At 41.4% G+C, this 14,771-nt stretch overlaps 2 protein-coding genes across 10 annotated transcripts in view; both read right to left on the reverse strand.

The window, feature by feature from the left end:
• Positions 1-3,012: 3,012 nt before the first annotated feature.
• Positions 3,013-4,766, reverse strand: LOC119658442 (DNA primase large subunit). Its single transcript, XM_038065844.1, has 2 exons — positions 4,312-4,766; positions 3,013-4,251 (listed from the first exon to the last, which is right to left on the reverse strand). The coding sequence occupies exons 1-2, from the start codon at positions 4,695-4,697 to the stop codon at positions 3,030-3,032; spliced, it is 1,608 nt and encodes a 535-aa protein (XP_037921772.1). The 5' UTR covers positions 4,698-4,766; the 3' UTR covers positions 3,013-3,029.
• Positions 4,767-12,570: 7,804 nt separating this feature from the next.
• LOC119656554 (mannosyl-oligosaccharide alpha-1,2-mannosidase IA) overlaps positions 12,571-14,771 on the reverse strand; it is a 155,835-nt gene continuing 153,634 nt past the window's right edge. For all 9 annotated transcript variants that reach the window (XM_038062933.1, XM_038062932.1, XM_038062928.1 and 6 more), the window contains one exon: positions 12,571-13,715. In XM_038062933.1, the coding sequence (XP_037918861.1) occupies positions 13,578-13,715 (138 nt within the window). In that variant the 3' untranslated portion in view covers positions 12,571-13,577. The remainder of the gene's footprint in view (positions 13,716-14,771) is intronic.

Below are 14,771 nucleotides of genomic sequence, written 5' to 3' on the forward strand. Positions count from 1 at the left end.
TCAAAACTAAGATCGGCTTCGAAAAGTACTAATCGAGACCTTTAATTTGATACCCTACATGACTATATTTGATGAAAAAAAAATTTACACCCCCCTTTTGCATGTATGGGGACCCCCCCTTAAATTCAACGTAAAAGGATGTAACTCACTGTATGTATGAGCGTTCACAGTTCCCACCTTTCTACCAAATTTGGTGTCAATCGCTATAACCGTCTCCGAGAAAAATGCGTGCGACGGACAGACAGACAGACAGACAGACGGACAGACGGACAGACGGACAGACGGACAGACGGACAGACGGACAGACGGACAGACGGACAGACGGACAGACGGACAGACGGACAGACGGACAGACGGACAGACAGACAGACAGACAGACGGACGGTAAACCGATTTTAATAAGGTTTTGTGTTTACACAAAATCTTAAAAATGCGTGTCGATTTGTCATAAGCCATGGCTTAAAACAAAATACCATATATTTTTTAAGAATCGAGGGGTCCTAAGTCCCCATCCACTTGATGACGGGCCGGTCCAAATAGGGGGAACTTACTCTCTCATTTTTTTATCCATGCACCTGACGTTTAGAGCTTAGCACCCAAACTTCCAACATGTTAGGCGTTCACGACTTTCGGTTTCGCGATTCTTAAAAATATATGTCCAGCTCTGGCCAAGCTTTGGTCTAAAGTATGGGTGGATTTACGCTCAATATAATTCGTAGCCATGTTGTGTTCTGCGAATTATATAAAGGAACACTTAACATCCGTAAGGTCGTCATCGCCTAACTTTTTGAAAATACCATAGCAAAGGAACCGTTATTATTTGCATATGTAGATCAGCGAGCAATACAATATTCGATATCGCTAAGTTGTTAGAATTTTAGAAAACAAAAACACAAAGTACCGTTAGGTGGAATTTCACATTTTGAAGGCTAGAAGTGTTGAATTTTTATAAACGCATTAATCCTAGTTTGGTTTTGATTTTGAGCGAGATGGGTCGCAAAGGACAGCAGTTGTCCGTTAAAGTGAAAAATTTAATTATCAATCATTATAAACGTGGTCTGTCTGAGATCAAAATATCGAAAATAGTGAATAGACCGAGAACAACTGCGCATTTTATAATTAAAAAGTTTAAAGAAGGAAATCCAGTTGGCAACACACTTAGATCTGGTCGACCAAAAAAAAATGACTGAGACTGCAGCGCGTTGGCTGGTAAGGGAAAAAAGGGTCAAAAGACGAATGCCGGAAAATTAGCGAAAGCTACCAAGGAACATTTAGACATAGTGGTTATACTCCAAACCATCAAAAATCACTTACTTTCAAATAGCTATAAAGCCAGGTCAACCAAGCCATATATATCCAAAAAGAACCGCAAGGAAAGGCTTCATTTTGCTCGGAAATACGGAAACAGGCCCGCAAGGTCTTGGTTTGATTTTATTTTTACAGATGAAAGCAAATACAAGCTTTTTGGATGCGATGGAGGAGTAATTGTGTACAGAAAGCCAAATACTGAGTTGGAAGAACAAAATTTGCTTTCCACTGTGAAGCATGGCGAAGGTGGTTTGATGGTTTGGGGGTGTATGGCGGCGTCGGGGAGGAAAATATAGTGCCAATCAAAGGGACTATGGACTAGCGACACTATATTAACATTTTAAAAGAAAAATTGCGCGGCTACTAACTCGGAATCGAATGAAGCTATAAATTTTATCAGGATAACGATCCAAAGCACACAACTCACAACACAACGCTTTGGCTTCTTTACAATTGCCCAAATGTCATTAAAACACCAGCGCAAAGCCCCGATCTCAACCCAATTGGACATGTATGGAGTATTTTGGAAAAAAATACTAAGAGACCGCCACTTCACTAATGTTAACCAGATGGAGGAAATCCTGAAAGAAGACTGGCTGAAAATCGACGCAGAAACGACAAAAAAATTTGATGCAATAGATGCCACGATGACTGCAAGAAGCTCTTTGTCGTAAGGCAAGAACAACAAGATATTAACTTTTTTCTATTGAATTAGATTATTGTACTTTTCTTTTATGCCAAATATTTTTTTTGCTTTAAAATGGCCTACGAAGATAAAAATGGCTTCTTTTGTGTAACTCAAAAAAGTGTTTTAATAAAAACTGAAGTATTTTATGTTTCAAAATAGCAAACCTTATTTCTTTGTTGAATTTAGTTTTTAATATTTTGTAGGATATTTGCAACAGTAGTCACATGTCGAACACTTTTTTGGGCCGCAAGGTTCTCTGGTACTGGCTCTTAAGCAAGATTTCAGTGAAACTCTGTTTCTTTGCTGGTTTCCGGTGGCCGACATTTTGTCAGCCATTGCATTTGGGTGGACCCCCGACGTCGACGGTTTCGAGGTGGGAGTACTATGGATGGTACTCGCTACACCCAGCTCGACGTCAGCGGTTTCGAAGCTCGAAACAACTAGTCCTTCTGTCGTCTAGTTGCTGGTTTCAGTCAAGCGATGCAACGGCTAGCATGGACTGTATAGTTCGTCCCCCGATAGTACGTATATCACCACCATCTCTTCTTCGTCTATCCTTAGTTTTTTAATGTCTTAATTTGGAATCCTCTAGATCCTACGAATAATCCACGCAAGGGTTTTATTTAAAACTGGAGGTGCCCAATGTATTCAGGCTCTGCATATTAAAGACCAAGCTCCCCATCGGGCACGAAGCCTCCGGCGTTTGCTGTTTTACTTTGGCTTGGGGTCCTGTTTGCCTCGTTTCCAGTGAAGGGAGAACGATGCCCGGACTGTTGCTTTGGTTCATCCCCCCAGCAAATCCGCTTGCCCAATTGGATAAGCCTACATTCTTGGTCCGTTCGAAGACCGTGTCAGCGGCCACCGCGAGTAGATCATGTGAAAAATTACCGAATTATGCAACCTAAACCAAATGAGGCCGCCACGATGCTTTCTTATTGCCCGACCACATCCGTCTTCACGAGAAGGTCAAAAATCAAACGAAAATATTAAAATATAAAAACTAATTTATTCCTTAACGTTTATTTAATACAACTCAAAACTCCATACTCTCCACTTGCGATATGTCGAAATCATCATCCCATTCGCTCTTCACCGTTTCCGCTGCTTTTTTCTGGGTCATCTCATTTTCTTGTGTCTCCGCGATGTTCCACAATTCGTCGTCGTCTCCCTCCAAAAGCGTAGAATTCACTTCTTTCTTCACGACTTTGCGAACGTTTTTATTAGCCGGGGTGCCGCCTTTTTGCTCGCGACTGCCCATCACAGCCTGGCTGAGTTCAAAATATTGGTTTGGATGCTGTATTCCCTGATCGAGCTTCGTGTCGTGGATAACTTCGAAATAACGATCACAGGCAAGCTGATAATGTCCTTTGGTTGCAAAAGTAGCTACCTCTTGCACGTGCATGGGGCTCAGGCCATAACTAGTAAGTTTCGATTTGAGCGCCACCGGGTCTAGAGTCTTGAAAGGGCAGCCATGCGTATCCTGTGGTCCAACTGCTTGCATTATGATCTTCATGCAGGAGAATGGGGAATATTTGACCATGGAACCCTCCTTTCCATAGCTGTGTCGAATATTGTAAGCATAGCCCTTTTCAAACCGTTCCAAATCCATCGTTTTTGTAAACTCCTCACGGAAAAATCTCAATGCGTCCTCGAGTAACACCCCGATTCCCTTTAGGAACAGCGTGTACTGGAGTCGACCGAAATGCTTGAGGTGATGCTTGCTGCGGAGGATTTCGTGACATGACCGCATACACAGAGGGAATGATTTGATGGAAAGCTGATCGAGACATTCAATTGGGACGCTCTCACCCTTGTCGATTGAGTAATCTTTTCCTGTGTATGATGTGTGGATTCCTTTCAAGACTGATACCAGCCGTTCGTCGTTCTCTGACTCTGGTAAACCTCTTTGAGCTACTTGCAGGCCTCGTTCTAGTTCGCTTTGATATTTCGTAGCGATAATGGACACAAAGTCGCTGCTATTCACGTAAGCAAAGCCGTTTTTGAGGAAGCATCGACGACCTTTTACTAAATCCAGAACTTCCGTGAAATGAACCTTGTAAAAGTCCAGCAATTCGATTTTGCTCGCGCTCTGTCCCATCGTGCTCTCGTACAGCCCATCTTTGACCTCGTTTTTCTGCTCTTCAGTTAAAGGAGTGTAGTCCAGCTTGTTAATTTCAAGGAACTCCTTCACTTGGGACGCCGTCAATAACGAGAATTTGTAGCGAAACATTTCCATTTCTCTGGCAGTAAACCATCTGCGAATTTAAAGACCTGTTTTACGACATGCGCTGCAAGGAGCCGGACTATATAAATACCTCTGTAGGTCTTGCGACCTGCTGTAAGCCACTCTGAGTATGAAGTGAGAGATGGTGTCCCGGCGGCGCGCCTGCAGGTCTGACTCTTTGACCGAGCCACTGTTGTGGAACAGCCTCGCATATCCTTTTAAGCCCTCTCTATTAATTTCGGAAGTTATGTGTTCTTTCCACTCATCTGATAGGAACCGCAAGTTCCTCGAACCAGCCTGTTCGAATATTCTAAGCAATTTCAATCGCTCCAAAGCCAAATCTTCGAACTCCTGCAAAGTGATGTCTTCTGTTGGAGGAAGTCGATACAAAGTCACGTTGTGCGGATAGAGTTGCTCTAAGTTGACAACGGCCGAGGTTTTCTCAACCTTTACTCGAGGTTTGCGGATAAAATCCATGGAGATGTCGACTTTCGTTCAACGCTCTTGAGGAGTACATGCACTGGTTATTGTTTGTTGAATTTCCCGCCGGATTGATTGTCAAAACCATTTTGACAGCGACATTGACATTTAGTGATCCTAAACTTGTTATTGTGAATGCAGTGGGTGCGTTCTGAATCAATGCCTGCAACCAGTACTTGACTTCAATTTGCGAATTATGAATTTCAAAATTTATCAGAATGCATGTAAGCTGGACTAATGGAGTTGGCGAGGAATCTACAGCAGGTTTCAACCGATTGTTTGCTGCTTTGGCAACATTTATGTGCTTGCATATTCTGAACAATTTTTGCCTAATTAGAGAATGCAGCTGCAAAGTTCTCCTAATTTGAAAAGTACCAAAGTTGTGTGAGACTCCAACCGCGGTTTCGGTTGAGCTGCTAGGATGGCGGACCTTCTTTAAGGCGGACCACATTAAGAGATTGGAAGTTCATATTCTTAGAAAGTAAAATAGTAAAATAAAATTAAAACCTTTTTATTTCAAATGAAAATTGCCGTTATTACACGTTCCGCAATTGGAGGACTTTAGTTACGACCTGCAGCAGACTAATTCTGCATAACTTTGTTTTATTTTGGCTTAAATTATTCAACAAAATTTGTCAATTAATACGTCCCATTAAGAAAAAGTCTAATAAACCTCCGTCAAAATAAGCCCTCCAAGGGCTATATCTGCTTACTAAACTTTTTCTTCATTTCACTTCACTTCACTTATTTGTTCACGATACGCTAAAACATCGCTAGAATCGTAATCACTGACGATTTTTTATATATTCTGAAGCAACTCCCAAGTCGAAAACGCTTAGCAGCCTATTTATAATATGGCAAAAAAGCTGGCCTTAGGATTACATTGGCCAGAGAAAAACCGGAGGAGCAAGTTACAGTTATGGAAAGGCAATTACATTGTGCAGGAATAGCAGAGTGAAGTTAAAAAATTTTATGAACCATACTATTATGATTTCGAGAATTTACGGCATTTCCAAATCAAACGCGTTATCCTCGAAACCTTGTTTTTAAGAATACACTGAAAGTCATCCCTGCCTGTCATAAAACGCCAGTAAAAGGGATATTTTCAGCTAGGAAACTGCAAATTTCGAAACTTTACTGCTATCGAAACGCCAACAACGCCTCAATAGGGACTGATCTCATGACCACGACCTTGGACAATCGAAAACGGGCTATGATTGATTTTTGGAATGTGCGCACGCTTCTGGACAACGGTATCGATGGTATCCAGAATGCTGGTTTTCTCCAGCTCGAGCGAGAATTCTAACAAGATTAGATTTTTGTCTGCTATTTGTAGTCTAGCCTAAAATTAATAGACAAGGGGTAGCTTCCTCCCAATTACAATTTTTAATTTTAAGGGAGGGGGGGGGGGTAAGTTGTTCCCGATATATATATTTACATTCAAAATTGTAGTTTGGAGGAAGCTATCCCTTGTCTATCAATTTAAGAATTCCAAGGATATAAACTGGACATTCTGGGTCTGTGTAAGTGAAATAAGATGATGAGATTCTGGAGAGTACTAATCTTCCGCAAGAGGAAGCGAATGTGCTTTTGTACTCTGGAAAGCCAAATGGTGGTATACGTGAATCCGTTGTCTGATTGTTTCGGAAGGCTACCACAAGGCGCGCTCTATTGACCTAGGAGCGATTTCGACTCACATGACTCCGATCCAGATTAACGAGCATCGCAGAAGCTTTCGATATATTGGAGAAGGAGACTTTCTACGAGCAATTACACACAGTTTTGGAGAAGCTTCTTAAAGGTGGCATTGTAATCGTGATGGGTGATTTGAATGTGAAGATGAGCTCTTCCAACACCTTGCTCGGACATGCAATGGCGAGCATGGTCTTCGCGGCCTTAACGATAATGTTGGGAGGGGATGATCGGGGATGTGGCAATTAGAGCGGTATCTACGCGCTTCCTATCATTACAAAGATAGTAGCTAACATGATCTTGGAACGCATTAAGAACATTTCGAAAGCTTGATCAATATCTAGATTCTCCTGCATTGACCACATCAACGTCCTGTGGACGCACTTAGAGCAGTGCGCGGAGATTAAATCTCTGCTTCACTTGCTCTTCATCGATTTCGAGAAGACTCACGGTCTTTCCGGAGAAACTAAAAAATATTATTACACATGTAATGGTAAAATCTCACATGCTGCATCGAGATATAGCTTTGAATTGGGGAAGCCCAGAGTCCATCATCCACTTGACGGCGGACCGGATCAATTGGAAAGAAATGTTCGCCCACTTTTCTGGTCCATGGGTTCTTTTTTCAGGGTTAACTCCCAAAATTCAAGAACATACAGTCGAATACGGTTTCGTTTGAATTCAATTGAGCTCGGCTTCCTCAATTCCAAGCAAAAAATATTTCAGAAATACTAGGCGGTTCTTCTTATGGATATAATCGCACTCATGACGTGCTTTTCAATTGATATAAGGGAGCGAACAACATCTGATAATCACTTTGGTCACGCGGCAGAGGCAAAGGAAGCATCTGATGCATCCTGCCCAGGATGAAACCATGGTGGTCTATATATTTCTTTTGTTATTGGTGGGATTCTTCATGCTGCCCTGTCCTAAGGACATGGTGGAGCAGGCAAATGGAGCACAACCCTGTCGTCCGAATCAAGTAGTCGAGGAGAACCTCCACGTGTCGCCATCGAGAAGCGCTTTAGTCACATTGACTGGCTGGTTGTGATGCAGTAGGTGAACGCTTCTAGGCCTTGAGTGATCAGACTCGAGTCTGAACGGGATTTATCTGATGTGGCTTTGGCTTGGCGTTAATTAGTTGTGGATTTTGGCTTAAAGGCGTACTCACAGGAAAATCTTGAAAAATACCTTTTTTGGGACTCCAAACATATGTAACCCCTAAATGGTTGAGAGATCTTGATTCCGCATTCACTGAATGTCCGACCGGGTTAGTCGGAGAGCAACTTACTCACACCCCAGTTTTTCAAAAAAACAGCGACGACTTGCGGTTTTTGAGGGGCAACCCATCAACTGTTGCCTCAACTCTGCCCTACAGAGAAAACCGTCGGTTTGAAACCTTAGTTGGCCCGGGACTAGATGGTAACTTTTCTTTCGATTAAGGATAGAACGATCTCGAGTCCGTCTTACATTTGATGGCGAAACGCACTAATTTTGAGGAGTGATTTACTCCTCCTTTCTAGTGCATGGACTACTCTTCAGTAGTGGGAAAACTTTCTTAACGACACCAACTTTAGACAACCCGCAGGAATATATTCCAAAAAGACGTAATAAGATCTGGCAGGAGGATTGATGAATGTAAGAAGCTAAGAACTTTATTGTTGGCTACAACCGTAGATGGGCGCGATCGGCTGGAATTCCTTTAACGTCTGAAAGTAGAAGAAGTTCAGCGTGGTATACGTCGCGGCAAAAGGAAATGGAAGCAAAAGCTGCCGTAAATAGTAACGATTTCGACACCATATACCATAGTAGGAAAGAACTTATAAATGATTGTCAGCTTTGGCAGACTTCACATCCACGATGTTGCACAACTGAGGAGGTGGAAGGAGTATTTCACCACAATTCTAAATTACATAACATCAGGTTAAGTTTCACCTCTTCTGGATAATATAGCAGGTCACCGTAATATGCAGATACGGACTGCTCCTCCAAACAGAATCGAAATGATCGCTGCCATCAACGCATGACGGGGAAGAAGACAGGGCAGCAACTCTGTTGGCCGAAACAAAAGCAAGTGGTCGAGGAGAACCTCCACGTGGTGCCATCGGGAAACGGTTTACTCAGTTTAATTTGCTCGTCGCGATGCAGTAGGCGAATGTTCCAAGGCTTATATAGGCGATCAGACCCGTGTCTGCACGGGGACTCATCTGAAATGGCTTTGGCCATGAAACCTCACCAGATGTATACTGGTACCTGGCACCCTCTGAATTTACAGTGCTCAGGGAGATTCCAGGTCCATGTACTTCCTGCTCGGTTATTAGCGGATGGCTCTTTTGTGGTGTATCATGGGTTTGTGGTTAGGTTCAAGCAAACAAAGAGACTTTCGGTCCTCAAACGTAGAGTTGGGTTTTAACTCGGGTGGCATACTTCTTATTTCGGTAGAGATTTGGGTAGGTCTTGAATCCACCGGTATGAATTCTGAGCCATGAATTCGGTATAGATTACTGATTACTGTTATTGCTTGGCACAGAAGGGTTCTGATTGTGATCACAAAATCAATCCATGTCTTAAGAAGACCATAGGGTTACACCTAAATTGCGAGTATTCACATTAAACCGCCAGGACGTATTTGTCCAAAGGACATGGAGGAGTTCAATGGGCGATGACATCTTGCCTCAAATACTTCGACTATGCTGATGATATCTGTTTGCTCTCTGTCCAAGTCATTAAACTTACCCACATAGCTCTGAATTTGGAAAGTGAGGCAAGTAGAGTTGTACTGAAGATAAACACCAACAAAATTAAAGCTCTCAGTTTGACGGGTCATTGTACTCTCCCTATCTGCATTAATCGGCCGAGCATCGAAGGTGTCGACTTCTGCCGACGATGGCACCGAACTGCCATTAACAGCACTAAATCCGAAAGAGACCCCCACTGTCGTTTAACTCAAACAAAGAACTTCGTCGGCGCACAAGCCTGTCACTCGTGGACTTGGTGAGTTTTTCTTTGAGAAACAATTCTCTAGCCAATTACATCAGGCTACCGTCTTAATAATAATTGTTGGCGCAATAATCCAACTGGATCAAGTGAAGTGTATTAGAGTACTTCACTCAAGACCGTAACGGTACACTGCAGGATTATAGTACCCTATAAGAGGCAATGTGGTCAGCATTGCGTCCGCCGGAGATTATTACCATGATTTGACTCAGGTATTCATTCACAGCTGAGTCGACAGATATCCGACGGCAAATCACGATACAAATTCCGCTGCCACCAGTAAAACTTTCGTGACTTTCCGTACGACAGCCTTGTGCTCTAGCTACTCAGCTATCGGGACACAGGCTACCGTCATGACAGATAATAAATTGTTTCCTTTTATCTTGAAAAGTAGAGAATGAGATCGCATGTCGAATGCAACTTCAGTTTAGCAGAAAATCGGCATTTGCAAAGAAAATCCCACTCACGGAGGTCATATTAAAAATTGGTTATTGCCAGGCATTGACATTGAAGCCTCCAGCAAATAGCATTCCTCACTTCAATGTAGAATGCTTCGTTCCCAACAAAAAATTATAAACGATACATAATTTATAACTCCTCAATCACCGCCTCCAATTGTGTAGAGGAGCCCATGCAGTACATAGAATCTGAGTGCAGGATCTTGAGCAGCAAAGAGTACACCAATCGTCATACCTCCGTCTGCAAGATTCCCCATCAAAAACTTGCGTTGAAGTATAACTTAGTGGGAAACTACCACTCTTATTATCAGTATATTCTCCAGAGAATCTTGGAAAATGGTCGGGCCAAATTACTGTGTGATTACACTATTACCACAAATCACAGGGTTAGTAACAATAGACCCGATCTAGTTCTGCTTCTCAAGGGATTAAGACCGTGCTTCATAATCGATGTGATCATGCCATAGTACCAAAACACTATTGAAGAACGCATCATCGCTGTAATGCGGGCTTTTGGCTGTTATCTTCAACCCATCCTTAGGTCGGTTGCCCTCGGTCTGGTTGGACGAAATGAGGGTTCGTGGGCTTGTTTTTCGATTATATATAACGCCATTTGGAGGCGATAAACCGGGCTCACAGCACTCTTTAGCCTCTTGTTTTCATTTAGGATCATGGTGGTAGATTCAAGTCTCATCCATAGTGGTGAAGCGATGCACAAAATCTTTTTAGTATTTCTAAAATGTTGCTGTGAAGTTCACATTAGTATGTCCTATTGTTAGTGAATGCACACAGATTTTTGGAACGTCAACCAAAATAAATATTGCTCACACTGCCTAATGACAAAAACAACAAGATTATAGCGGTAGGAGCGTTATAGGATTCTTTGTTTGCTGCTTATAACATATCAGGTCTGATCAAAAAGCTCCAGGACTTTTGCGCGCCTTCACGTTGACGTCGGCTGGTTCGGCGCTCATTTTCTAGCGGGAACTTTCCCGAGTGATCTCCGCTGTGTTTTGTTTCTCTAACCTTCTCCAAACCGATTGTTCATCTGTTTTAGTGAAGTCTGTTTTTCGTGTTCCGCATTTTTTTGTCATGGACGTCAAGGGGGAGCAAATTGTTTGCGTGAAACTTTGCGCTAAATTGGGCAAATCTTCACGGAAACTTTTCAAATGCTGCAGAAAACCTTTCGTGATGAAGTGATAAGTCGTTCACGGTGTCACGAATGGTTTAAACGTTTCAAGGAAGCCAGAGAATCAACGCCCTCGTTCAAGAAGGCCTTCAACCTCAAAGCCAAAGTTAACACCCTTGTGCATTTCAATCGTCGTTTGACGATTCGAGAGATGGCGGAGGAGTGCAGCATCTCATTTGGGTCATGTCAGGAGATTTTGACCCAAAAATTAGAGATGAGAAGGGTTGCAGCCAAGTTCATTCCACGACTGATGACAGAGAAACAAAAAGCCCATCACCTGGAGGTTTACCAGGAGCTCTTCTGGTTGGCCAATGCCAATGGAAACTTCTTGAAAACCATCATAACATGTGACGAGTCTTGGGTTTATGGATACGATGTGGAAACCAAGGTTCAGTCATCCCAGTGGAAGTCAAAAAATTCACCAAAACCAAAAAAAGCTCACCAGGTCTTTTCTTCGATTCAAAGGGTGTCATCCATCATGAATGCCTCCCACGAGGTAAAGCAATCAATTCTTATCGATACATCCAAACCTTGAAAACTTTACGCCAAAAGATTCGTCAGAAGAGGCCAGAATTGTGGGAAACAGGGGAGTGTTTTTTTCACCACGAGAATCCTTCCCCCTCTATTCTCCTGATCTGGATTCCTAAAACTCAAGTAGCCAATAAGAGGATCGCGGTTTCAGATCGCAAACAGCATCCATGAAACAGTTTTACAGATTGATTGAGAACTTTACGCCAAAAGATTCAACGGAAGAGGCCAGAATTGTGTGAAACAGGCGAGTGGTTTTTCACCACGACAACGCGTTTTTTGCCAAAAAATCGATGACAATCCTTCCCCATCCATGCAATCCTTCCCCATTATCTCTATTCTCCTGATCGCAGTTTCAGACGATAGAGGAGATCAAGGAAAAAACACTGGAACAGCTGAACAGCATCCACGAAACAGTTTTCCAGATTCATGGAACAGTGGAAACGCCGGTAGGAGAAGTGTATTCGCTTCCAAGGGAAGTATTGTGAAGAGGCTAAATTAGAACAATTGTAAATATTTGTAATAAAGAGTTATTGAGAAAGTTCTGGAACTTTTTGATCAGACCTCGTATACTTTGACTAAGCTGCCCGAACATAAGCGTTTGGAATTCTCCTTTGTTTCAACAAATGTACATTAACTCCGGCATAAAAAAATGATTCCGGAGCATTGTAACTTCGAAAGGACAACTGCTACCCGACAAATATAAGTCAATTTTCATGTATTAATTAACGATGAGGCATTAGTCTCGAGACCTTTCCTTCCTAGTTTCCGTACTACAACTGTATACTGCTGCAAACCTAGAATTAATCGAGTTTGCCTTGGAGACGTTTGTTCACAATGCGCCCCTTAGGTGAAGGGCTTGTTTACCTTCGTATTTCCATGTAGAAATAAAGGTGAAACATCGGAGTGCTTTCTCGCAGTGGCATTCGCTTGATTACCAAAAGGAGCCACTGCGCTGAAGAATTCTGGCAACACATCAACTTAATAAAACAAAGGAATTTATTTATAATAAAAATATATTAAAGAAAACTTGTTTCGAAATCATGAATCATCATTTAAAGAGTTAGAGCTGCTCGAGCAATTCATATTCACTTCTCAACGTTCTCGTCGAAGTTTCAAATATGAATTAATTTACACTACAAATCACTTGCGAATAAAATTCAGAATAACATGAACACTATTCTCTAAGTACAAATAAAACGTGTATCCTCTTTTGACAATTTCAATTTTTCCCCGTTTCAATAAATATCATTTGTAATTGTACTATAATCAATAATTGAAATATTTCGCTACCGGTTTTCACTATGTTTAATAATTTTATTCCATTCGTTTTAAAGTTAAATCTCTTGTATGAGTGTAAGGTGATTTATTTACAATCGGTTTCTATACAGATGGTAGTATTTATATAAATTTTCATTAATATGATACAATTCGAACACCAAAACTAGAGAAATTGACATAAATTAGCGGTAAAATAAGGAAAAACGATTCACTACGTTAACGTAATCGAAAAGTGAGAATATCTCTCAGACGGAAAGGAATTATCTCGCCACTCACACAGGACCTCGTTCGTTCACACTTTAATTTATTATTAAGATTAAGATAAATTCCATAACTTTCAATATTTAACGCTTATATAAAATATTATTACGTTCTCGTTACATCTCTAATATCCCTTAACTCATTGGATTTCCCTACATCATGCAACTACAATAGTATAAAATTATTTCGTTTCACTTTAAATAGATTCTTCCCTTTCAGGTTTCTTACACGCAAGGAATAAAGTCTTGTTAGAAGTAAGTTCCAAGTTTTCATGTACATTCATTTTCTCATTATTCGCTAGAAATGGATAAAATTGATTTTGGTGTTTGTTATTGCAACAAATTATCCACAATGAACGGAAGAAATCAATCGTTAGTAAGAGGAATGGAATAAAAAAAACTATTAACACAACATTTATAAAAAATATTAGTTAAATCAAACACAACAAATGAAATAAGTTTGAAGATTTCCTTAAGGTAGCGATGAAGGCACAGCTGCCATACGATAATGTAAGTTAGCGCCTCTTATTGGTAGCGGATGCGCTTCCGTGTTGAATACCCACTCGTCAAGGGGAAGTAGTGAGTCGTCAGAGAAGAGAAGGTACAAATACTGAAATTGAAAAGATAGGAAACTTGATATAGGTGAATATTTTTCAGGAGTAAATGAGCAAAACTGCAAACCAGCACTAGAATATCCAATAAATTTGCAAATACAAGCGTCACCTCAAATTGATTTATTTCTCAAATTATTATTGGTTCTACGGTGATTAAGATTTCGCACCCCACCGTCCTTGGAGTTCGCCCCCCAAATATCGCCTTCATTAATCCTATATTATGAACACAGTATTATTCTACTAAACTCATCAGAATAACTAAGCCCCAACACTACGTTTTAGCAACGAGCATATAAAAAAGAATAGACACTTGCTCCTGATCTAAATTCCAAAAATAGACGACGGTTCCGTCCGGGGCAGGGACCAATTATCACCAAGTGACAAGTATGCAGCAGCGGAACAATAGAAAGATGAACACAAACAAACATAACGAAGCAGGGTTCGAACCCAGGCCAACGGGATCAAGAGGCTGAGGCTCAACCAACTCGGTTATCGCACTGTTGTCATAAAGGACGTCTTCACTATTAGGGAGAAATCGTCAAATCTTTCGCAATCACGAAACGCCATCGACTACAAGATGTTACTACCTGTGCTAACACACACTAACAGTTTGTTAAGTTTCTATACATTATTCCTCAGAAATAAAATAAAGTAAAACGTGCTTGCTCAAAGAAACGGAAAAGTTCATCTTTGACACATCATTCAAATGACCAGGAGAAGCCATACTCCAGAATGATATAATAGAATCAGGTCAGCTGAAAGGAGACTACACAGCGCGATAAAAAAGCAAAACTCATTGCTGATCTGGATGGGAATCCATGAGGATTTGGTTATAAAATCCAGAAAAGAACAGACTGGTAGTATCGTACGTGTAATATTCCCTGCGGATGAGATTCAGGTTGATATCAACAGCGTGAACGGCATCAAGGTTTGGCTGTTTTTCACCATGAAGGAGCTGGAGATGGCAGTCCCCCCTTCGAAAAATAAGAAGACGCCAGGATCCAGCGGTGTATAAACTCGTGTTTCACACAATTAGCTGGACCTTCTGCTTG

Source organism: Hermetia illucens, chromosome 5 (genome assembly GCF_905115235.1).
Source record: "Hermetia illucens chromosome 5, iHerIll2.2.curated.20191125, whole genome shotgun sequence".
Lineage (NCBI taxonomy): Eukaryota > Metazoa > Arthropoda > Insecta > Diptera > Stratiomyidae > Hermetia > Hermetia illucens.

Bases quoted from the DNA above. Each gene is read 5' to 3' on its own strand.
- LOC119658442 (XM_038065844.1), bottom strand. From the start codon at position 4,697: ATGGATTTTATCCGCAAACCTCGAGTAAAGGTTGAGAAAACCTCGGCC. The intron at 4,252-4,311 runs GTATTTATATAG...TTAAATTCGCAG, and splicing joins AGGTCGCAAGACCTACAGAG to ATGGTTTACTGCCAGAGAAA.